We start from the raw sequence: 24954 nt of genomic DNA, 5'->3' as shown, positions 1-24954 counted from the left end.
CCATAAACACTGAGTTGGCAACAATCAGATCGACAAATTCAAAAAAAGTGGTTTTTTTTCATTGATTTTGAACAGTAAGAGACCTAATCAAACCTGTTGATTCGAATTTTGTATAGATTCCATTGAACAGTTGATCGGTTTTGCTGAAGGCACGTGACAGCAGCAGCAAATACCAAAGTGCAAAGAATGATCACGTGATCATGATACTAACTCTCCACATCACTTTCTCCATTTTCTACTGCGCCCTGAGTCATAACTACTGAGTACCGATCAAGTGGTTAGATAATTATGATAAACATAGTACATTTTATCCAAATGGAAAGTGGAGGGGGGGGCAGTTCTGTAACAAACTTTCCAAGTTACCTGACAGAAAGTCTCGATCAACCCTCACTAAGAAAACACCCAAAAATTTAGAAATGATAAGATTAGGAAAGGAAGAATTCGAGCTGCAGAAGTTATCAGGGAACACCGGTACCTACGAGACTAGTTTGACAAAGTACGCACGGTATATGTATCAACTGGTAGGAATCGAGTACTATTATCCATGAGAAGCATAACAGAAGAGTAGTTCCCTAAACCATTAACCCCCTTCTTCTCCAACCTCACAATCCTATCAATCCTGACTTCAACCTCCTCCTCTCTCCGCAAAATCCTCAATCCCACCCACTCAACGAGACCCAAGCAACAGACATCCACTACCTGACGAACACCTACTACTCCTCCTCCACATCTTTCCCCAAAACAAGTTCAACACCGCCAAACTAGCATCTACCACCTAGAACCCCGTGCAGTCACGCTTAATACACCAGAAAAAAGCCAAGCATGAAACAAGCAATCTGCAGAAAAAGCCAAGCAATGAGAGAATACGAGAAAAAAAACGAGGGGAGGACCGGGGTATGGCCGTACATCACTTCAACCTCACCTCACCCTACACACACGCACACAAGACAGTCTTATATACAATTTAACCCCGAGATATCGGATATCGCACATTTCTCGTCAAAAGACGAGATTGAAGCACGGTGCAAGTAAAAGTAAGAGCGACAGACTGCTTTGGTGTCAGATTCAAGGGGGGGAGGGCAACCAGGAACGCTTTAACGTTGGTTGCATCATGTATGAAAGGATTTAGACCTAGAGATTATACTACAAACAACAAACCTTATCCCATCAATCAATCAAACGATTACTATACAAAGAAACAATGGGGATTGGGGTGGTTGTGCCATTGCAGTTGTATCAGTTGTGTCAGCTAAAGGTGGGGATATATATATATATATATAACCGTTCTGACGTGAGATTGGCGGGACGGAAAGGGGAGGGTGAGAGAGTACAGTAATCAAGTAATCAGCAGTAAGAAATAGTAGTAGGGTAACCATGAATGCGGCTCGTGTTTCATATTGTTTAGTTGGGAGTATGAGGAAACGAGGCGTGTTTTTTTTTCCGAGGACGAGTGGATGAACGCTTCGGTCCAAGTTATTCATTTCACAACAAGGTGGCACAATATTCACAAGTAGACATAAGCGAGTCGAAATGAGTCAAGACAACTGATGTATCCATTCGTCATGAGGGATAAGTATATATATACATATTGTTTTCCAAAAAGTGTGGAGGACAGCCGATCTAGCAGCTAATCGAAAAAAATTGTTGAACAAGAAAGTTACGGGTGGAGTGACGTTCATATCTAGAGAAAGCGAAAAGGGGTCATTTCTCGAGAACCAACACAATGGACGTTCCATAAACACCATTTCTTTTGTTGCAAATGCCGTATAACATGTGCAAGAAAAAAAGATAATTGCTTAGTTGAAAGCGCGGGCGTGGCGGCGAGCCTTGGAGGAGGCAGAGCCAGCGGTGGTCTGGAGCCACTGGATGAACTGGTTGATGGTGAAGGTCTTGGGGAGGGTAGAGCCGTTGTTGCCAGTGGAAGGGGTGGAAGGGGTAGAAGGGGTGGTGTTCTGAGCAGGCTTGGAGGAGGTGGCGGGCTGAGCGGCCTCGACGGGAGATGGCGAGGGGGAGGAAGGAGCAGAGCCGTTGGAAGGAGTGGAAGGAGTGGTGGAAGGAGCGCTGCTGGAAGAAGCACCGTCCCAGACCTTGGGACCAGGGATAGGGTATGAGGAGAAGGCGTTGTAGATGTCGAACTTGACACCGGGGTCGGTGGCCTTGTAAGCCTTGGTCATGTCGACACCAGTGGCAGGGAGTTGAAGAGTTCCGCTGCCAGTGACGGTGATCTGACCGCATCCGTTGTAGAACTGGGCCTTGCCAACGGCGGAAGCCTCATGGAGACCAATGATCTCGGGGCGGATCAAGTACTTGTCAGCTGCCAGGTTGGGAAGCGTGATCGAGATCAAACCCTTGTTGTCGTAGAACCTGTCAACACCGAACTTGCCATCCTTGTAACCGTCCTCCCAGATCTTGGTCCAGACGTTGCCGACACCGTTAGTGGAAGCCTTAGCGATGTAGACCATGACGGGACCCTTGTGAGAAGGAGCAATGGGCTCGTCCTTGTCGCTGGGGTTGGGGCCCTTGTTGTGGTGCCACTGCATGCCGATGGTGGAGCCAGCAGCAACCTCGACCTGGTCAGCGGTGGCCTTGCCACCGTTGCAAATCATGGCAGTGGAGGTGACATCGAGAATGGGGTTGTTGCCGTTGGAGGGCTCCTGAACAGCAAAGCCTGAACCCATGTCTTTGGTTCCAATGACGAAGCTCTGGAAGGTAGCGTGCGAGGCAGCGAGGTTGGCAATAGCCAGGATGACAGCGGACTTGGCGAACATGGTGATGGTTGGTGTGTGGAAATTGGTTGGTTTGAAAAGGTCGAGAAGATGTTCAAAAGATAGAATGTCAAAGAACGAAAGGCAGACGAACGAATCGAAAGGTGATGGATGCGAAAGAGTGTATGAAAGTGAGTGTCAGCTTCAAGCTTGATGCTCTTCAACTGGGAGATACCATGAGCACTTCTTATACTTGGGACACCAACACTGCGCATTCACAAGCTTTGCGCGATTAGGGCTACTAACTGACAGAGTAAACGCCATGAAACTACAGAACCCGGGTCTGTGGATAGGTGCCAAGCATCTGTCAATCTATCCCGCGTCGCACTATAGCTACAAGCGGAAGGGCAGCCTCGCTTAGTTGCCGCAGAGCGTGAGAAAAAGTATTGTTTGACCCCAGGCCCCATAGTAATGTGTGATGGGTCATTTCGCTTTGAATCGTACGCCTGGGAGCCACCTGCATGAAAAGCTGAGTGTAGTATGGCGGGAAGCGTTGGATAGCGCATGAACCCACATCAACCGTTCAATGCTAAGGCATCATGCCTCGGCGTTTGGCGAAACAATGGAACCGCCGAAAAAAAACAGTTTCGGTTCATGCTTCTTCGCACAGCTGACAGATGTTTTTTGAACTTGGCATGTTTACCTAACTATGCGAACCATCAACCTTGACAGGCAGACATTCAGCCCCTCCTTGTGCCGGCGGTGTGCCCTCGAGTCAGGCAGGAATTTGTGCTTGCTTCTCCTTCTTGGTTCCACTCGTGAGTTTACGCGAAATAGCACTCATTTCAAGACCCTACGCCTTTTCTTCTAGAATCCGCCTTGCGAATGTGCCAACGGCATAGAGTGGGGGCGACTCATCCAGTGTCCACTCCCAGCGCTCTGACATGAAACGGCATTCAAGCGGGGCTGATTACAGGTTGGTGCCTGCCAAGACTAAGGCGATGTTTTAAGCCACCCGAGGCCAGGCTCGTCAGTAAATAGTCCGAATCCGGTCAGTCATGTCCGATCTGTGACGTTGTTATTGTTTCGGTTTGACAAACTTTACAGCCACCGGCTATGTGGTTGTGAAAGGGAGCCGCACTTATGCTGTCTGTCGCCTGACCTGGGAAACGGAGCTCTCAACACTTGACGCCTGAGATAACGAGGCGCTTACGCCTTGTAGTATTCGATTGGCGTATATCCGTCTTGGACTTTGCGGCCGTTGATCGAAGGAATAGGAACGCATTGACGCCCAGGTCAGTAAAGTGTCCGCCAACGGCCACGCCGCCGCCGTAGCTGCTCGCCTTTCGCCACCGAACATCCAACTTCCGTTCCAACTTGGGGTTCTTCAGCTTTTAAGTACCTGCGATGTTCCTAGAAATCTGCTCAATCCCTCTCACCGAATCTCTCTCGCCGCAACTAGGCGACTGGGCTGGGCCAATGAGGTGACCTTTAGGGCGCTTGTACGAAACAGACCTATGTGCTGATATTCCACTTTTTTTTTGTATAAATACACTATTGTTTCCCTAAACAAGTCATTACGAGCCTCTGTGGCATTTTTGTTGTCAGAGGATGCAGTTTGTGCACCTTGGTTGTGCACCTTGGTTGCACACCATGTGCTTGGCTCAAACTAGAACAGAATACATAAGGGCAATAAAGGCAATCGAGATTGGCAATCGGCTGCTCAATCTCGATGCTGCACCTGTTCGGCTTGTCGCTGTTGCCTGTCCATCAAAGGTCCTTGCGCTTGCGCTCAATCCAGGAGTGGTGGTGCCGCGCTGACTTTGAGTCGTGGTAGCCGGAAACAATGCCGTAGTGGTACTGCGACCTGAACTGCCATATATTAATTCTGTCGCACCAATGGCCAGGCTTATCGTGGTCCTATCAACAGTAATGATTCCACCAGGGGTCAAGGTTTCCCCTCCTATTATAAATACTGTACCGCCACCCGACACCGCAGTATATGTTTCCGCGCCGATAGTAAGTAGAGGCGGATTTGTAACTACAGGCTCGACTTGGGGTAAGATGGAGCTTGTCTGCCCATTTACAACCAGTGCTGTAGCTCCAGAGGCTAGTGAAATAGTTGTTCCAGATGTGACTATTGAACCACCAGCACTGAGCAGTATTGATCCAATTAGATACGCAGTCGCGGTTCCAGGCAATGGCCTGAACGTCACATCTCCTATTGTCAGGGGCGGCGCGCTGACATGCGAAGGAGCGGGGTCTATCAGTGTCGATGTCACGTCGTTTATCACAACGAAAGAGGCAGATGATGCTAGTGACAACGTAGTGCCAGAGACCGTTATCGCCGGACCTCCAGGAATAAGAGTCTTGTCAGCGACTAGAAATCCTGGCTCTGAAGGTCTCGGAAGAGCACTGAATATCTCGTCACCAATGGTGATGGCGGCTGGTGACAAGGCTGCCCCAGTCTGGGCTCTTATAGTCGAGGACGCCCCATTGACAACCAACACATTTCCAGAAGGATTCAAAGAAATTGTAGTTCCAGAGAAAGTCACAGCTGCTCCGCCAGGAAGCACCGTCTGTTCAGATACAACAAATGTAGGGGCTGCGTCAGGCCTGACTTGAGTAGGTTGTGCTACTATTGTCGAGCCACCAACTACAAATTGAGGCACTCTGGTTGTGGTTGGTAACGGCGCAGAGCCCGTAGGTAAAATTTGGGTAGAGCCACCAATGACAATAAAGGAAGCCGAGGGTGCAAGACTAACGATTGTACCATCGACAGTTGCGACACCGCCTGGGGTCAAAGTTTGACCTGGAGCAATGAGGAATTGGGTAGCGGCGTTTGGCGTTAGTGTAGATGGCCCAATTGTTAACACTGGTGGTGCAAGCGACGGAAAGATTTGAGGTAGTCGACTTGTCTTGTCGCCCACAAAGATAGCGGTAGGCGAAGGTGCTAGAGAAACAGGTGTCCCACCTCCAACGTTAATGGCAGGGCCTCCTGGCTGCAGTGTTTGTGAACCAACTACAACTTCGGAGGAAGGGCCGATTATGACGGGATTTGTTCCAATCGAGCCCACAGTAACTGATGCGGGCCCACGTAATTGTGCTGCGGAAGCTAAATTAGGAAGATTGCCTGCCATTAAGCTGTCATCCGTGGGTTTGGGACCAGTGCCCGGAACATCCCAGTCAGCGACTGTGAGTGGAACAACGCCTGGAGTTGTGCCATGACCATTCATGATAACAGGTGGCTCGTCGAATCCAATGACTGATGACTCCAAGTGACTGAATAGAGGGCCCTGATTCGGCCTATTTAGATAGTACAGATTGACAACAATAAGAACAGTTATGGTAGCCTGGAGCTGTCCAGCCTGGCATCCTGAATATGGTATTTGGTCTAGGAAACCTTCCGGCAGAGGACCATTGGCACTATCCTTTTCCTCAAGATTTTCGAGCTTGTAAGGATAGGCTTGCGCAAGCGGAAGCTGTACTGTTTTTGTTTCGTTGCCAGTCTCAACCTCATAGGCAGTGAAGTAGACGAAAGGCGTTGCAGATGTCTCAGACTGAGAGACGTTTGGTGCAAGCGTTACAACGGCCGTGGCCGATGCAAACAAGTCCGGATTGTACAAGTCGTATGATGGAGCATCTTCGAGAGCGATGACACCTCCTGGTGGAAACGGCGCATATCCTTCCGATCGGTAGATGACGGATGTTGCAGCAGCACTGGGTCTTACTGTATATTCCTCGCACATTGTCAAGGTAAAGTCGAAGGCGGAAAGATATGACTCTGTGGAAGTACATGCAAAATCGAACGACAGTGCACTGGTTACGTCAAAGGTGGCGGTCGGAGGTACGAGTGTCAATGACTGAGAATTTGAAAAATTCAGTGTTGAAGTCACCATTGTTCCAATTGGATAGCTATAGGTCGGCATGAACCAGTAGTCGAGGCTTGCACCGTTTATATTGATTGTACATGCTGGGCTTGAATTGCCAGTAGAGGGTCTTGCAGTGCCATTGTGAAATACGGGGAATAGCTGTGAAGTCGCAGCTAGTAAGTGACCAGGAGACGATGATGCGATATTTGAAGGGACAGAGAGAATCTGTGGATCAGGAGTGACTATTTCGGTTGGTCGCAAGGTATCATGAGTTGTAGGTATTCCTGTAGTCGGGCCATCGGCGCTGTGCAGCCCAGTTTCCTTTGGAGTGATTAGAGAGGCGCTCACGGGCGGTGTTTGAGTAGGCAGCGATAGGTCAGATATAGAGGTTGTATTGAGGTATGGGGCTTGATGGCTTCGTCAGCATGTAGCGATGTTGAGCCCCAAGGCACAAAGATATTGTTATTACCGCGACGATTGAATACAGCTCCCTCAGTAAACGAAGCCAAGTAGAAAGTGACAAGCGAGAGATATGAAGACATGTCGGTGACAAAGGGGTGGCCATGCAGGCACTCTAGGGGCAGCGAACGTCGTGACGTTTAAGTCGTCCCGGAAAAATGGTAGACATGCGAGGGTGCAGGAACAATCTGGGTGAGCGGGTGCAGGGCGTTTTGGGCCTATCGGCTGGCGCATTCAAGCGACGGTTCCGAGGGGAGACGTGCAGAAGGGAGCTAGACAGAGCGAAGTCCGATATTGGCTTTTCAGTTCTTTTGCCGTCCAGATTCACAATGAGCCAGTTGGACGAGCCTGGCCGGGTACAACACGCAACCGGTGACCAATCAACGACAGACGCTTGCTGGCATGGCATGGCGTGTCCGGCCAGGTTGACGTTTGAGTACGGCTGGCGTGCAGAATCAGGCGTCCAGCCATTTGGTGGATCAGCGTGAACGGTTGCTTGAATGTGTGGATACGAGTCAGAACGGTGTGGCTCAACTTGGGGCTTGCACTATGGCACAGAGACGGTTTGATGGGTGTCGCAGGTGGCACAATGTTGGATGGATTGGATTGATGGTGTTGGTGTTGGTGATGGTCGTCGGCTTGTCCTGAGGCGGTGGCGGGGATGAGGTGGCAGGGGTGGAGAGAGCAAGGCAGGTGCAGAGCTGAAAGTTCACTCTAGACAGTCGCAAGACAGGACATGGTGCTTGAATGCCTGCCATGTTGGGGGGAGTATGCCGATCCCATGGCGGTTTGGGCGCAAGCGCATCGGACTGTAGCTCGGAAAAAGGATCGAGTGGGTGCGTGCGGCGATCAAGGGATCCAGAATGCGCCGCCCGCTGCCTGCAACGTCGGCGGGTGGCTGTCTAGCAGCAGTCTCGTGCTCTGCATTGCGCAGCCCTCTGCAGTGTCAAGGCGGCATGTCTAGAGTACACCTAGGTGGAGGCGTATGTGGGCGCATGTGTGGGTATAGTAGTACACACTGAGGGGTACTCAAGTGAGGTGTAGAGTATAGTAGGCCCGCCGCCACCACTACCACCACCCCAGATTGCGTGCAGCAGGATGAGGGGGGGAGGACGGGGCGTCGAATGCCTCCCGGGTGGCCCTTGTTCCGTCCACGGCACTCATCTACCCTTCATCTACGATGCTGCACACAAATGCCGGCTGTAGCCTGTCAGTCCCAGCCAATGCCATCGTCGCCGTCGTCGTCGCATTGCAAGTTGGGAGGAACGGGGTGGAAGGCCGCTGTTGCCCAGCCATGCATGGCGGCGGCAAAGGGGCAAAGCGGACTAGAGCGTGCTTTGAAGACTGGGTATCTCGGCTCAGATTCCCCAGGGTACCGCCAATCTGCATCAACAGTTCTCCGTACACGCTCTTTTCCCCGTCTGTCTCTCCGTTGGCTCTATCTGCTCCTCTTCTCCTTCCTCTTCCTCCCCCATTCCTTCGTAGCGCCACTGGGCACAAGCAATGTCGCTCAGTGATGCTGTGCCCTGCAAATCGTCGTGGTTGAGTGGCCTTCGTTGCCTCCTTGGACAAGCCGCCTAGTAGTACGCTTCTTAAACACGGATCATGGTTGCTTCGCCCAGCCGTCGCGGCTTCATCTCGACAATATGCCTTCTCCTCGCCGCCACGCTACTGCTGCCCTGTCTCGCCGCCGACTATGAACAGCAGAACATCACCGAAACCCCCAACTACAAACTACTCCCTGGTGTCGCGTCGGTCCCAGCGCCCCTCTCTGTTGCGCCCACCCAGGACTGGATGGGAATTGATGGCGCATGGAATACGTTTTTCGTGCGCATGGGCGACCCTGGCCAGCCTGTGCGACTCCTGGTCTCCACCGCCAGCCAGCAGATCTGGGCCATCAACTCCCTCGCCTGTATCGTCAACGTTACCGATCCTACCACGGGCAACATTACCGAATTCAACGTCCTGAATACAGACTGCCAGGAAAGCCGTGGCACCTTGTTTAACACCACTATTTCCAAGAACTGGCAGGAGAAGGGATACTACCAATTATGGATTGAAAAAAACCTGGGCCTCACAGGCAATGGCCTGTATGGCTTTGACTCGGTCGGATTGGGAATAAGGAGCGACGCAGGCCCGTCCGTCGCCAATACAACAATCGGCACCTTGGTCACACCAAATTTTTGGCTCGGCCACATCGGCGTGCATGCGAAACCCACAAACTTTTCTTCCTTTGAGGATCCTGTTCCAAGTTACATTATGGATTTGTTCCAACAAAAAACCATACCAAGTCTATCATTTGGCTACACAGCTGGCGCCCAGTACCGTAAGCCCACCCCCGCTCGCAAATCGACCATCACTGACACGTACCTGCAGGCGATCAAACCATTCTTGGAAGCCTTACGCTTGGCGGATACGATGCTTCTCGCCTTATTCCCAATGACCTCACCTTCGTCTTTGCACCAGACAACGAGCGCGAGCTGGTCGTGGGTCTGATTGGCTTGAGTGCTAGTACTGCAAACCAGAAAGACATTGATCTCTTGAGGGGCGACAATATTACCCTGTTCATTGATTCGACTGTCGCAGAGCTCTACCTCCCCGTTGAGATTTGCAAAGCCTTTGAAGATGCGTTTGGATTACGTTATGACGAGGCTACGGATCTCTACCTTGTGGATGACGCTCTTCACCAAACACTCTCATCGCAAAACCCCAGCATCAGCTTTACCCTTGGACAACAGTTTAGCAGCAGTGCGACCGTGCAAATTACCCTGCCTTATGCCGCCTTTGACCTGGAGGCATCTGCACCCTATCGGGGACTGCAACAAAAGACTAGATACTTTCCCATCCGACGAGCCAATGTGTCAGACAACTGGACACTAGGGAGGACCTTTTTGCAAGAGGCGTATTTGACAGTGGACTGGGAGCGTCAGAATTTCACGGTATCCGCTGTCGACTGGACGTTTGGAAAGGCGCCGCAGATACTCCCAATTGTCTCACCTGCCTACTCGGTTGCTCACTCCAAGACATCTTCAAAAAAGCCCCTATCCCCAACCGCAGTCATTGGCCTTGCAGTGGGAGGTGGTTTTTTCTTTGCCTTGGTCATATGCGCCGTTGGATTGTGGTTTTGGCGTCGACGCACTCAACGGAGACTGAAGGCGATTGAGGCGAAATATCAAGCCCAAGCTGTAGAAGCTGCCAAGAACGTGGAAGAACCTTCGGCTCTAGCAACACGCAGCAGCACAGAGGGAAGGACGGTTATCGCCATGGCCGAATTATCCAGTGATGCTCCTGATAATCATCAAGCTGGTTCGAACGCGCAAGAGAAGGGACTGATGATGGTTAGTGAAGCCGACGGCGCAGAAAGACAAATCTACGAAATGCTTGGTGACATACCGGCTCCCCAAGAAGCTGACGGGCGCCAACTGTCAGAGAAAGAGTCCATGGTAATACGCGAAAGGATATATAACGGAGTAGATCCGAGTGGAACATCAGATGTGGCGCAGGAGCCTCGAAACAGACTTGCACCCATCTCTCCATCCGAGGTCTCCATTGTGAGCAGCCAGCTCCAACCTGGGAACGTATCACCCACTACCCCGCGAACACCACGCGACGGTGCGCTCTTGGAGACTCCAAACCCATTTCTGCACCCGCCGCCATACCGCCCACGCGACGGCAGACGTACCGAGACAGACGAGACGCCCATCTCGCCGTTGGAAGACTCAACGGATGCGTCCCGGCGGCGGTTTTCTTACGAATCATGAGCTGCAAAAACTGAGTAATCAGCGACAAAACACACACACACACACACACACACACACACACACAATCTATATATTACGACAGGAGTTTTGTTTGTTTGGCACACTTGGCTGTGCGTTTCTCCAATTGATGGTACGCGATACGGCGGATACTACGAGGGAAACGGCGTTAGGGGGTTAAAGGGCATACTTGATACCTGCGTCATTTGGGCATGAGAATGCGGAATACGCACATGGGCCGAGGGAGGACATTTGGACGTGGCGGACAAGGCCAGACGGTGCGGGTGAATTGGTGCTGTATCTACATATATACCCTTTGTTGTCTTTCTTTTTCTTGATACAATAATGCCATGCATACATACCATGCGCGAGACCCACGCGCTTACGTACCCAAGCCGCCCATGTCGCTCCCGCACCTCGGCCCATGAAGCAGGGCAGGGCCCAAGTGGGTTTATGTGCAGCCACAGCAAGAAGGACAACGGGAGCTGGATGTAGCGGGCCCACTGTGCTGATTACACAGAGTCTTATTAGTGTAGGGCAGTGCGGATGCAGCGGTCTGAGCAGCATGGCCATGTGCTGCGCCTTGCCTGTTGCAGGCAGGCTGAACCCCTCGTCAGCGCTGCGACTGGAGACCAACCCCACCACGCCGTTACGGAGAAGGCGAAGGGGGGCACAGCACGACCGCTTTTCTGCCTTGCCGCATCCTCAATCGCCTTCCGCATACTTCAACTTTCCCGGTGAAGAGCCTGCGCCCTCTCTCAGCGTCCCACCGCCTGCACACTCGCCACAGCCGCCGCCCCGCTTTGTTCGCAGCAGCAGCACTCCTGTCATCACATTGGCCGCGCGCCTAGCCTTGGGCCATATCTTCTGCCTGCCGCCTGCCATTCTGCCTACTTTGTGTCCCAACCTCTGCAGCCACCTCGAGCGCGCCATCTCCTTTACTCTCCCCTAGACTCACTCCCTGCCGCCATCATGGGAGACCTTGCCAACCGCAAAGTGTTCAAGGTACGCACATGTCTGCACCATGCTGCTCCTCGGGATACGTGCTCACGGCCTCCAGGTCTTTAACCAAGAGTTCATTGTTGACGAGCGCTACAATGTAACAAAAGAACTCGGACAAGGTGCCTACGGCATCGTATGGTGCGACGACAGCGACGCCGCCCTGCTCGCTCCATGCTGATTGTGTCCTGTAGTGCGGCCACCAACAACCAGACGGGCGAGGGTGTAGCCATCAAGAAGGTCACCAACGTCTTCAGCAAGAAGATCCTTGCCAAGCGTGCCCTGCGCGAGATCAAGCTGCTCCAACACTTCAGAGGTATGGCAACTACCCCCGCCCCAGCTGACAATGCTAACGTCTGGCAGGACATCGCAACGTAAGACAACCCCACTTCAGCACACGCATCTCTCCCCATATCCTCTCGATACGACACTAAACCTTGCCGCACAGATAACATGTCTCTACGACATGGACATTCCTCGTCCCGATAACTTCAACGAGTGCTACCTATACGAGGGTACGGCTTACTCTTACTTCCCCCTTGTAAGACGGTACTGATGTTGGTGCAGAGCTCATGGAATGCGATCTGGCAGCCATCATCCGATCTGGCCAGCCCCTGACTGACGCTCACTTCCAATCCTTCATCTACCAAATCCTATGCGGTCTCAAGTACATCCACTCGGCAAATGTCCTGCACCGCGACCTTAAGCCTGGTAATCTCCTTGTCAATGCCGATTGCGAACTCAAGATTTGCGATTTTGGACTGGCAAGAGGATTTTCCATGGACCCTGAAGAGAACGCAGGCTACATGACCGAGTATGTCGCTACCCGATGGTACAGAGCCCCTGAAATCATGTTGAGCTTCCAGAGCTACACAAAAGCCAGTAAGTCTTTGCATACACGCCCCCACATAACTTACCCCACATTTTGAAAGTAAGCTAATTCTGGCTAGTTGATGTGTGGTCTGTAGGATGTATTCTCGCTGAGCTGCTTGGAGGTAAGCCCTTTTTCAAGGGCCGAGACTACGTCGACCAGCTCAACCAGATTTTGCACTACCTCGGAACACCAAACGAAGAAACCCTGTCGCGAATAGGTTCTCCTCGTGCGCAGGATTATGTCCGCAATCTGCCATACATGCAGAAGATGTCATTCCAGTCTCTCTTCAAAAACGCAAACCCGGATGCGCTTGACCTGCTAGACCGCATGCTTGCTTTCGACCCATCTAGCCGTATTTCAGTTGAGGAGGCCCTGGAGCACAGGTACCTGCAAATCTGGCATGACGCATCTGACGAACCTTCATGCCCAACGACCTTTGACTTCCAATTTGAAGTTGTCGAAGAGATTCCAGAGATGAAGAAGATGATCTTGGATGAGGTCAGCCGTTTCCGCCAGATGGTTCGCGTACAGCCCGGTGCAGGCGCCGGTGCAGCCCAGGCCCCTCAGGTCCCGATACCCAATAACTACGATCGTACAGGATATGAGGAGCCAAGGCCACAGGAGGCATTTAACCAGGGAGGTTGGAATGGCAGTGACCTCGAGCGCGATCTTCAGGGACTGGACGGCCGAATGCGATAGTTGAAGTCGGATAAAGTATCATTGGGTGCAAAAGATTTTCTCAGTGGCTCGAGCGTGTAAATTTTGGAACAGTTTGGGTACATCTGGCCCTTGTGTAATTTCTGGTGATATGCAACCTTTCATTCCTTCACACATGCGTTCCAAATGCACTGTAATGCTCAAGGCGACTCTTCTGTCGGCTCATGATGAGGTCTTACCACTATCTCAGCACTCATATCTCGTTTATATCATAGTAATCCTATGAAAAAAAGGGACTGTTGAGTACTGTGCTGTAAATAATTGCCTATGGACGACTGATTCAAACACGTAGTGGCTGTTCACGCTGAGCCAGACGTAAAATCAGTTCGCGCGTCAGATATGGTCCGTGCACCTACCAGGGTTCTCTAGCGCAGTAACTTTTTCGATTCCGCGAACTTTGGCCTTGCGCTTCAAGTCGAACTTTTTTTTCTGTCCTTCTACCGCATTTCGGACCACACACGAATTGACGATTTCCACAATGTCGCCCGCCGCTGTCGAGTCGAGCAATAAGAGGAAGCGATCTCACAAGAGCAAGAAGAGCGCAGAAGCAGCAGCGGCACCGGCGCATAATGGCGTAGAGAAGGCGCGCAAGAAGGCACGCAAGGCCAAGGAAGCCGAAGCTGCTGTGGAAGAGCCGGCTGCTGCAGATGCTTCCGTACAGGAAGGCAGTGATGAAGAGGACGTCGAAAACCAATCCCAACCCAACAAAGACACTGCGGAGGCGACTGCTCCAAAAGAGGCCGAAAATGGTGATGAGGCCGACGATAATGACGATAACCAGCTTGCGGACTTGCCCTCTGGCACTGGCAGCAACGCTCTCGATCTGCCCTCCGGTACCACAATGCCGACACCAAACCCGGTGCGGTTCGAAGAACTAAATCTCTCTGAGCGTACAATGAGCGCAATCAAGGAAATGGGCTTCGAGAAGATGACGGAGATTCAACAAAAAACAATCCCACCACTACTGTCGGGCAGGGATGTGCTCGGTGCTGCCAAGACGGGCAGTGGAAAGACGCTTGCTTTTCTCATACCAGCCATCGAGATGCTTTCGCAGTTGCGATTTAAGCCTCGCAATGGTACTGGTGTGATTGTAGTGAGCCCAACGCGAGAACTGGCACTTCAGATCTTTGGCGTAGCACGCGAGCTCATGTCGAACCACAGCCAGACCTTTGGTATTCTGATTGGTGGTGCGAACAGGAGTGCAGAGGCGGAGAAGCTGCGCAAGGGACTGAACCTTATTATCGCCACACCCGGAAGACTCTTGGACCACCTCCACAATACCCAGGGATTTGTCTTCAAGAACTTGCGTTCGTTGATTATCGATGAAGCAGATCGTATTCTGGAAGTTGGATTTGAGGACGAAATGGTAGGATTTTGCACAAACCATGGTAGATGTATCATGTGCTAATTTGTTGACAGAGATCCATCATTAAGATTTTGCCAACCGAGCGTCAGACGATGCTGTTCTCTGCTACGCAAACGACAAAGGTCGAGGACCTTGCACGGATATCGCTCAAACCAGGTCCTTTATACATCAATGTCGACTATAGAGCGGAGCACAGTACAGTGCAAGGGTTGGAGCAAGGCTATGTCTTGTGTGATTCAGACACGAGGTTTAGGCTGTTGTTCAGCTTCCTGAAGAAACGGTACGTAGCCATGAGAATCTGTGTTTTTTGCAAGCTTTGCTAACTTGGCGTAGTATGTACTCATTCTTGCGGAGAAGAAATCTTGTAATCGTCCAAGCATGTACTAACGCATGTGTGCAGATCAAAAGAAGAAAGTCATTGTGTTTCTGTCATCGTGCGCGTCGGTCGATTTCTACAGCGAACTGCTCAACTATATCGACTTACCAGTGCTCGGTCTACATGGCAAGCTTAAGCAGCAAGCACGCACCAACCGCTTTTTTGAGTTTGTGAATGCTCAGAGTGGTACGCTCATTTGTACCGATGTGGCAGCACGAGGTCTCGACATTCCCGAAGTCGATTGGGTGATTCAATTTGATGTAGGTGTATTTTGACCGAGAAGGCTTGCGCAAGCTAACGTTATAAGCCTCCGGATGATCCTCGGGACTACATTCACCGAGTTGGACGAACGGCAAGAGGTGCCAATGGCAAGGGCAGGAGCTTGATGTTCTTGCTACCGTCAGAGGTCGGCTTCTTGAAGTTGCTGAAAGAAAACCGGGTGCCGCTAGTTGAGGTAAGCAACTGATGCAGCGAATGAAGCGAGGCGAGTATTGACGTGTGACGTTAGTTTGAACTACCCAGCAACAAGATTCTCAATATCCAAAGCCAACTCGAGGCGTTGATGTAAGTGCTTGTACGGGCTTTGTTGTGGCAGTACAGAAGGAATTAATCATTGCATAGATCCAAGAACTACTACCTAAACAAGAGCGCCAAAGATGGATACCGATCCTATCTGCAATCCTATGCCAGCCACAGCTTACGTTCTGTGTTTGATGTGCACAAGTTGGATCTTGTCAAAGTGTAAGAGGTCCCACAAATATTTTACTGGTTGGGCACTGACAGCGTGATGCAGGGCCAAGAGTTTTGGGTTCTCGACACCGCCACGCATCGACATCAGCCTCGGAGCGAGTCTGAGTCGCGACAAGAAGGTCGAAGGACGAAGAGCATATGGCAGCCAACCGCAACAGGCACGAAGACCGATGAAGCAAGGAAAAAGGTTTTGAGGGGGAGAAGAGAGAGATAGGGCATTGACGGGAGTTTGGCGTACCAAAAAATACTATGTTGCGTGGGCACTACTTGGGGGGTCATAGCTGCTGTACTGTGACTATTCAATGCCAACAATGAGACTGGTTCTGAGAAACGCTCGGGGTTGGTGTTCCTGGAGGTCGTGTTGGCGCAGAGCGTGTGATAGGCGGACACGGACGTGTAAGTAAGTACCTACTTAGGTATGCACGTATACTAAGTAGTGTATGAAACATGAGGTGCAGGTAGGGTGCATGGTGCAGTAGTGGCAGCAGCTGGGCATGGACTAAGCGATGACATGAATAAGGAGCTAGCGGGTTTGGTTGGGCAAAGGACAAATTTTCTCACGCTCGCAAACTGCCAGTTCACCGTGGCTTGTATGCACGAAGACGACATTGTTCTCCTGGATAGAGGACTTCTCTGCTATGACTTGCTGAGAGGACGGGAGCCCCCTCCCCCCAGACAGCCCTACGCAGATGCCCAAGATGTGCAGATGGGACTGGGCCGGTATGGGTGATGCGCTGGCAAGTTGGGCAAGGGTGCGTTTCCAGGGGTGTGGAGCCAATTAGGATGGGTAGGTTGAGAGGACTGAAGCAGGCGGATGCGGCCGTCCGTGGGCGGGTTCGGCATAATCACCCCTGGTAACCAGCCGGGTAGCCAATTCACCTACCGTGTAGACTAATGGCCCTAGCATCCAGACGGCCAAAACATGACGATATGGAGACATTCTGGCGGTGAGCGAGGCAGGAGGGAGAAGGGCAAAAGGGCAATTGGAAATGGACAGGAGCAGACGCTGAGGCCACGCACCATTTCAGTGCAAGCAAAGCAACAAAATGAGCGAGCGGTGTTTCTGTTTTCTGTTTCGGCGCAGAGCGAGGGAACAAGAATAGAAGCGAATTAGCGGCGTAGATTTGCTTTTGGAGGGTACCGACCAGCCATCTTTTGCACGGCAATGTGCCGTCGTGAGGCTGGTATTCGTCGGCGGCACGGGGGTTTGGCCCAGCGCATGCTTCAACGGCGGCCACGAGGGGTTTTCAGGCACACTGTCTGGCCCTTGTGCTTGGGGGCGCGACGTTGCGCGTATGGTGGTGGCTGGGCTGGGGGCGAGGTGAGGTGACAGGATGCATCCCAGAGAGAGGATAGAGTGGTTGGGTAGTCGTGTGGGTGTGTGTGTAGGACGCTGATGGTGGTGACCACCAATTCCGTGGCGCGTATTCTTGTATCCTCTTGCTTGCACTCGATCCCCGTGCCCATGACGACGGACGATATGCCCATTCCCACTTGTTCTTGAATCCTCTCCCCGCCCCCTCTAAAAGAGCAGCGCCTCACCACGACGGCCTGTTAGCGCCGACCAGGATTCGGTGCTAGAGGAGACCTTGACCCAGCTTTCTCTCCACCACAGCTGGGGACTTTGTTCCTACGCCAGCAGCCTCTCCGCCAGCTCCCAGCGAGCCTGCAGCGCCATTGTTACCCGCACGACTTTCGCGGTCTGCGCCTCTTGGTGGTGTCGGTATGTCCTGACCCCCCCTCTCTCTCTCCACCGCCTCGTTGCACTTGTTGTGCAGTCTGCGCAGCCTTGTCCTCGTCGCTCCCTCTCCTCCCTTGCTGCCCTTCTCACCCTCTTGCTCCTGCGGCTGTCGCTGCTCAGCTGCTAACACGTGCGCCCCCCAGCCTTCGCTACGACACGCCGGCGCTCAGCTCGCCCTCGTCGCAGAGCGTCGCCTGCCACGGAGCTGCCTCGCATAGCCGGTGTATGCACACACACGCCTCGCCGCGCTCTCTGCTATGAATTAGCCGCTCTTGCACCATCCATCACCTTGTGCTGTTGGCGCCCGAGCGTGCTTCCCGTCACCTAGGTAGCACCAGGTACCCTTTGCGCTCGCGCAAACCAGTCACTGCCACCATCCGGTCCTGCACCCACCCCAAACACCGCACTACCCTTCTCTCTCCCAAGTATTCGAGGAAAACGGTGCCGGGCATGTCTTCGCTCACCCACCCCACCTTCTAGGAATCTTCAGATTCTACGATGGGTTTTGACAACGACAAATATCCTCTTCCGGCTCCTACTGAATCTTCGACTCTTGATTCCGCAGACGAATCCATCCACATTGACGACATTGACACCAACGTTTCTACAAACGTTTCCAACCGCACCGACAGAACCTCCTACTCTGTTCCCGACGACGGCACTCCCATTACCATCAACACCACCACCCCTACCAAGCCCCACGGCGGCGGCACCCTTCACAAAAAGTTTCCTTCGCAGACATCGCTGCTGATTGAGTACTTTGACACAGGGTCGACCGACGGACAGGACCAACGACGTGCAAGTGTACGCGTACGGATCACTCCTTCCTCCCGCAAGTCCAAGAAAAGCCTCGCGAACGATCACATTCAGATCTCCCAAGCCTCTCGCAACCATCGTAAGCCCTCCTCCACCCGGCGCATCTCGCTCGCAAGTGAGTCCCGTGACGAGCTTATCGATACCCGCAGCGTTGTTTTTTCCGATATCTCGGCCCTCCCGCCCGAGGGCACCTCGTTTCTGCCCAGCTTCGCCGACGACGAAGACAGCGACGGCGGCCGCTACATACCTGCTCCATCCGACATCTCGTCTATGCCCACAGACAGCATGACGGGCGCTACGGAAATTCTCCCCCCAGCCCGGCGAAGGAGCCGGAGCATTGAGCGGGATGCTGTTACCGACTCAATGGTTTCCGAGGCCATCAAGGATACCTTGAAAGCCCCCAGAGAACAACGCAGCAGGAGCCTAAGCAAAGATCGCATCACTCAGCGCGTAATGGAAAAACTCCAACAGCAGGCTGCCGAAGGCAACCTCTCCTCCAAATCTAAAGAAAGATCCTCAAAGTCGAGAGAAACCTCGAGACGGAGAGACGATGACCTCTCCTCGTCGCGCAAGTCGCATCGAAGGAGAAGCAAAGACGTTGAACGTGTTGGTGGCGTTAGTGGTACCGAATCCAGTGTGCTCTCATCAAACATTGACCGCCGCTCTGTCGTTTCTGGAACTTCCTCCATCAACAACCCAAAACTGCTCGCTACAGTCGAGGATGCCATCAAGCGATTGATCCTTCCCGAACTGAATGCACTCAAAGAAGAGAATCGCACATCGCGGAATGTCGACAAATTTGAGCGCTCCAACCGCGACAGCACAACTCTGTATGAGCCCGCCGAGTCTACCAGCTCGCGCGACCCCTCCAAGCGACGTGTGTCCAAATCATCCAGCACACCTAAGCTACACAGCAACAAACCCAAGGTCACTCTCAATAGAGACAACGATGACCCTGCAATCACACTGACCGGCACATCAAGCCGTAAGAGTGATCGACGATCTAGCCGAAGCTCCATCTCGAGCTTTGCGGAGTCGACTACTAGAGAGGAAAAGTCCCACCGGAGAAAGAGTAGGGACAAGGAGGGCTTGTCTCAGCGGGAATCGGCCCTACTTTCGCTTGCTGGAGCTGGCCTCACCACGGCCGCTCTAAAGCATCACACATCACGTGAAGAAAAAGAAGAAGAACGCAAACACCGAAAACACCGCTCCTCTCGCAGCATCAGAAGTAGGTCGGAAAGCGTGTCCGATAGTTTGCATGAGGAAAAGCAACCCAAAGAGCTCGTTCCACCACTACCTTTCAATCAGAGTGAGATGATAGGAGGATCTGAGCTCACTCGAGATTCTATTCTCTCTGCTGAGACTGAGACCAAGGAGAGACCGGAGTCAAGATCATCTGCAAGCACTGGAATTTCGGGAACAGGTGCCGAGACTCCTCTCCGACAAGTCCCTCGAGGTTTCGCCTCGCCTTCACCGCTCACGCCAAGTCGCACTCCCAATGCTTTGCCACAAAATCTTGGTTCAGCCCACAGCAATCGCTCTACTGGCGATGTTCGTCAGTCCACTCCAAAGAGCGAGCGCAGCTATACCTCACGACAGAAAGAAGCCAATGATGCAGGTTTATCAGCTGCTGCTGCGGCCAAAATCCGTGCGATTGAACAGTCTCAGTCTCAAGTGTCAAAGTACGAGATTGAGAGTGACACGCAGTCGGGGCGTGGCGTCAGCCCGATCCAAAGCGAGGCTAGTTATCGTGGCGACACTACCAACACTGGTTCTCCCCGAAGATTTCACTCCATTCGTAGCGGGCCATCTGTATCATCGCTTGGTGACCATTTCGAACGACGACAGTCTGGCCTTTCCATCGCTTCGTTGGATTCAACAGCAAGTACAAAAGCTGCGCGAACTCGCAAACGGCCGCAAGGTGTCACCCTCGAGAGCAAGAAATCCATACTCAACGAGCCAAGTACTCCTACCGACACCAAGGAGTTCTTTGAACGTAATCATAAGAAGAACGAGCAATATCGGCGTGAACTGGAGGAAAATCCTCTGACTCCACCACCCGTGAATTATAACCGCCTGACCCAGTACACTGATGACAGCGTGGGAGGACCCGATCTCAGCCTCGACCGGGATCCGAAACTGGCCCAAGACATCCGCAAAGTTGGCTCGATTCCTGAATACATTCACACTCCACTCGCCGTGGAATCTGCTGTGGCCTCCCTGTACGACCAAACTGAACTCAGTGTCCGCTCTTCAAAGGCGTCAAGCCCACTGAAGAAAAGCACGCTATCTCAAGTTAGCACCAATCCTGCTTACGTACAGACTGACAATGTACCCGCTGGTCAGAGATGGGCTGCAATTCGCGACAAGGCTGAAGCAATGTCACAAGGGAACAAAGTCGAAAACTCCCCAAAACAGAGCATTCCTCGCGAGAATTCTCCAAGGCAGAGTATCGCCGAATCGGAGGACGCCGAATCGATTGATGAAGCACCTCGGATGCATCACAGTGCCTTCCCAACAGGTGAAGATGACATGCCTGAAATTGGATATGGTATGGACGACCAGTCCGACGTAACGACCAATCCCTCAATCATCCAAGGACCTATCGGAGGAGGAAAAGGCTACCGCGACCGCACTGATGAGCTGCTTGATATGCAAGAGGAGCGAGAACGCACACCTACCTCGTTCTCCAAGGGTGCTCATCTCCAGCGGCATGAACAGCCAAGCCCAGCCACTTTTGATGATGAGCGCCAGCCCACCGTAGAAGATGACTATGATCATCCCTATCCAGGTGAGACACAATACGAGCAGGCAGGCTACGCGCAAAGTACGCGCACTCCTTTGTCAGGCCAAACCGGCTGGAAAGACGAGGGTTACCAGTCGGCTAACCATGGTGAAGGCTACACGCCTCAAAACCGCAAATATTCCAAGATGTTTGAGGATGATGATTATGGCGACGATTACGATGGTATGGCCCTCGGAGAAGATGCGTTTGGTGCGCCTAGAGGCAAACATGACCGACAAGTCAGTGGCAACTCTCATGGCATCGACTCACCACTCTACGACGCGGCTACCGGCAAGGGCATTGACCATATCCAATCCAAGGATATCGTTGCGCTCATGGATCACCTTACCGTTCGCGATGCCCAGCGCAATGCTCGTGACACCGAGATTTTGGTCACACTTGTTCGTAGCGCGGCTGAGATGCGCACTCAGTTGGACGACCTGAAGCAGTTCATCAAGGTTCAAGACAATATGATTATGAACACGACTGACAAGCGAGTCAATCTTGCTGAACAAAGAATTCTCGGTGGCCCTCGTCCACAACCCGTTACACCACCTCGCTTCAACCGCAACAATTCTGAGGAGGAGATTGAGACTAAGAAGAAGAGCGTCTTTAGGCGTGCTCTGAAGGGTCTAAGCACTGGCAAAGGTGATGGCGACATCAAGCACATTGAAGCCATGCTGGTTCAACTGCTTGGTGAAGTCGAGGGCTTGAAGCAGGTCAATCAACTGTCTCTAGACCAACAGCAGCAGCAACAGCAACAGCAACTACAACCCCCAGAAAGTGCTCGAACAAACAGTATGACCTCGCTTGATAACCGCCGACAGAGTGGTGACGCGGGTTATGAGCCAGAGGGTCGCGCTAACACCGCGGAGTCGCCAAACCAGTCGGGATATTTCTCCATTCCTTCTTCTTCCAGGCGTATCCAGGATCTTCACTCTGGTTATGACGTCGGTCCAACAACCCGTATTAGCACGGTGCGAGAAGAAAGTGACGAGGAGTATGATGAACGTTCCCCAGGATACGAGAATACGGAGCGAATGACAACACCGACCCAAGAAGCTTTCCAGGAGAAGCGTGCATCTCTTGGCACCCCACCACAAGCTTCGAGGGCAGCACGAGACTCACGAGACTCGCGAGAACTGCAGAGCCAGGAGAACACGCCAAAGCGCAAGCACAAGTCAAATTCCTCATCAATTTTTGGCATACCCAAGATTTCGCGATGGTCCAAGACAACTGCCTCGACCAACCCCGAAAGCCTGCCGCGCAACAGTGGATCTGGAGACAAGCGACCTTTCTCCGCTCATTCAATCCACTCCAGGTCGTCTTCGCAAGATGACTACTATGATGAGGAGGAGGAGGAGCCGTATGCGCAGCACGCCGACGACAGGCTTCGTTCCAGCACATCTCTCGCCAGAGAAGACCAGGGTTCCATCCGCTCCGTTCGCTCTCCTTCGCCTCTCATCCCAGAGGAGAATGCGTACGAGATGGAGGACCCCAAGTACCAGGCTCATCGCAACTCGCTGAACCTGCAACATCCTCAGCCACGACCTGGTCCTACTGGTCGTCATCAAAATAATCTGGAGACTCAGGCGCAGATCTTCCAGCCTACTAACCGTTCGAGCATCAGTTCTCCTGATTTCGATCAATGGGGCAGCATGCCTTCGCTAGCTCGTAACCGCCTCTCTGGCATGTCAGCTCCCCACGCCAGCAACCTTTCTCCGATTTCATCGGACGGTAGCTACAGCCAAGCTTCCGAGCACCAAAATGGCTCAGCTCGCCAGCCCAAGGCTATGGATGATGGACCACTTATGCCTCCACAGCAAACCCTTGCTGGTTACGGCCAGACGAGGCAAATGTACAGCTCGCCAAATGAGTTTGGCAGTCAAGGTGCCTTGACACCACTCGCACCCATCGCTGAGGTGCGTTATTCGCTTGAGACCGACAGGGGCCACCGCGTAAGTTGAGCTCACTCATCTCTACAGAGAGATGGATGCTAACCTATGTAAAGATGACACCCACTGCCTCGTCTCGCGCGAGCTCTGCAAGCCTCCGTACCATGAGTGACTTGAGCACACCACAGCGCAAGATCACCGGTCCTAGGGCCATGGGAAGCAGGAGCCCACAGCCAAACAGCCCGCTCCAGCACTCAGATACCGTCGTCCGAAGGAAGCCTATTGAGGGTAAGTCTGACTTGTTGAAGATCCTGTGGAAGATTAGCACTGACGAAGAAAACAGATGACTTGGAGTCTCTCGAGAGCTACCGCAGCAGTCTCGACTCTGAGATCTTCTAGGCGAACGATCGAAAGCCTGGCATCCTACTTAATAGCATCAAGCACTCTGCAATTGGATGCTGGGCCAGAAGTGATGACAAGAATGGCAACTCACGATTTTCACGTCACGGCCGTGACAAGACGAAGGCACGGCAACAGTCCCGGCTTCGGCATGTTACATTTGCTGAAGAGAATGGGAAGTAATGGATTTGGGGGGAAAAGGACGAATGGCGAGAGGCTGGTTCCAAAAGTCTCACAAAATATCTCCTTTGGTTAAGTGTGGCTGTTCGTTCGTTTTTTTTAACATAATTTTCGCATTATATCAGCTTGCGAGCATGGGCGTCCTTCTAGCGAGCGAAGTTTTTACATAAGCACTTGCAACGACAAAAGAGTATGAAGTCGAACGGGAGTCTCAAAGTAAATTCATGATGAAGGGATGACCAACTTCATGATTTAACGAGAGATGAGGAGTTTTTTTCTGGATGTGTATAGCGGTACCAATATATCATGTTACGATGGGAATTTTCTGTTTTTAATGAGTGATGGATGGTGGTGGTGGTGGTGGGATGTTGGGTTTTGTGTCTGGTGCTTGAATGTCATCACCACACATACTAATACAGTAAATGACCAGCATCCGCCAACGCGACCAGTCAACTACACGATATATTTTCTATTTTACCCCCGCAATACAAGATCGCCCACCAGTGACCTACTATAAGTCAAAATTTCCCCGCTGCCAAAGACGATCCCAAGTCTTTTCGACCCGCACTTATGAGGTCGCTCTGACATCATACCAAAGCGTCCCATCACATCACTCCCTTTGCATCATCATGCGCAACATGGTATCTTCTTAGTACAATATTAACAGTATCCCACGTACTTTTCTCCGAATCCTCTTCCATCTTACTCCATCCATCCGCAAAACCACATTTTGATACCTAAACCAACTCGACCTCTTTTACGATAAACCAATTGAGAAGATAGAAAAGAAAACAAGAGAAGAGAAGAGAAGAGCAACCATGTCCGAAGCCTACAAAAACACCTCTCTCAACGAAATCGCCCACAAAGCAGAACAAGATGTAAACAGTCACGCTGCTAAGCACGGTCATGTATATGGTGATTCGAGTACGTCTCTTCCCATCCTTTCCCAATCCACACAACCCCTTAACACGCATCCCAGCAATCGAATCCGGCATCGACTCCGCCACCGTCGAAACTAAATTCCCGGGCGCAACCGCTACATACGGGTCTGCGGCTAGCGGTGCGGGTAATAACCGCGACATCCCACCCGAGGAAGGTGGGGATGTGCGTAGGGGAGGCGAAGTAACGAAGGCGAGGGATTTTGCGCAAGGGGGTGTAGGTGCGCCCGAAAGGAGGGATGAGACGTTTGCGCGGACGCATGGCGGGGATGATTCGGTGAGGGATAATATTAGGAATTGATGGGGGGTTGTTGAAGGGTGATG

At 52.2% G+C, this 24954-nt stretch overlaps 6 protein-coding genes across 6 annotated transcripts; 5 read left to right on the top strand and 1 right to left on the bottom strand.

The window, feature by feature from the left end:
* Positions 1–1796: 1796 nt before the first annotated feature.
* Positions 1797–2768, bottom strand: COCMIDRAFT_99299 (lytic polysaccharide monooxygenase; the record flags this gene model as incomplete). Its single annotated transcript, XM_007691268.1, has 1 exon — positions 1797–2768. The coding sequence occupies one exon, from the start codon at positions 2766–2768 to the stop codon at positions 1797–1799; it is 972 nt and encodes a 323-aa protein (XP_007689458.1).
* Positions 2769–4769: 2001 nt separating this feature from the next.
* COCMIDRAFT_99231 (uncharacterized protein) lies at positions 4770–5330 on the top strand (the record flags this gene model as incomplete). Its single annotated transcript, XM_007691267.1, has 1 exon — positions 4770–5330. One exon carries the CDS (start codon positions 4770–4772, stop codon positions 5328–5330), a length of 561 nt encoding a protein of 186 aa, XP_007689457.1.
* Positions 5331–8641: 3311 nt separating this feature from the next.
* Positions 8642–10797, top strand: COCMIDRAFT_99287 (uncharacterized protein; the record flags this gene model as incomplete). Its single annotated transcript, XM_007691266.1, has 2 exons — positions 8642–9362; positions 9413–10797. The coding sequence occupies 2 exons, from the start codon at positions 8642–8644 to the stop codon at positions 10795–10797; spliced, it is 2106 nt and encodes a 701-aa protein (XP_007689456.1).
* Positions 10798–11766: 969 nt separating this feature from the next.
* On the top strand, positions 11767–16070 carry COCMIDRAFT_99256 (uncharacterized protein; the record flags this gene model as incomplete). Its single annotated transcript, XM_007691265.1, has 13 exons — positions 11767–11799; positions 11855–11934; positions 11988–12147; positions 12188–12308; positions 12361–12675; positions 12744–13365; positions 13889–14750; positions 14804–15050; positions 15151–15386; positions 15434–15580; positions 15635–15690; positions 15748–15867; positions 15920–16070. 13 exons carry the CDS (start codon positions 11767–11769, stop codon positions 16068–16070), a joined length of 3150 nt encoding a protein of 1049 aa, XP_007689455.1.
* Positions 16071–18115: 2045 nt separating this feature from the next.
* On the top strand, positions 18116–23512 carry COCMIDRAFT_6596 (uncharacterized protein; the record flags this gene model as incomplete). The annotated part of the gene is made up of 3 exons (XM_007691239.1): positions 18116–23176; positions 23230–23401; positions 23457–23512. 3 exons carry the CDS (start codon positions 18116–18118, stop codon positions 23510–23512), a joined length of 5289 nt encoding a protein of 1762 aa, XP_007689429.1.
* Positions 23513–24510: 998 nt separating this feature from the next.
* On the top strand, positions 24511–24931 carry COCMIDRAFT_99285 (uncharacterized protein; the record flags this gene model as incomplete). The annotated part of the gene is made up of 2 exons (XM_007691264.1): positions 24511–24616; positions 24672–24931. The coding sequence occupies 2 exons, from the start codon at positions 24511–24513 to the stop codon at positions 24929–24931; spliced, it is 366 nt and encodes a 121-aa protein (XP_007689454.1).
* Between the last annotated feature and the right edge of the window lie 23 nt (positions 24932–24954).

The sequence above is a fragment of the Bipolaris oryzae genome (assembly GCF_000523455.1).
Source record: "Bipolaris oryzae ATCC 44560 unplaced genomic scaffold scaffold_95, whole genome shotgun sequence".
Taxonomy (NCBI): domain Eukaryota; kingdom Fungi; phylum Ascomycota; class Dothideomycetes; order Pleosporales; family Pleosporaceae; genus Bipolaris; species Bipolaris oryzae.
This window is presented reverse-complemented; position numbering and strand designations above follow the sequence as displayed.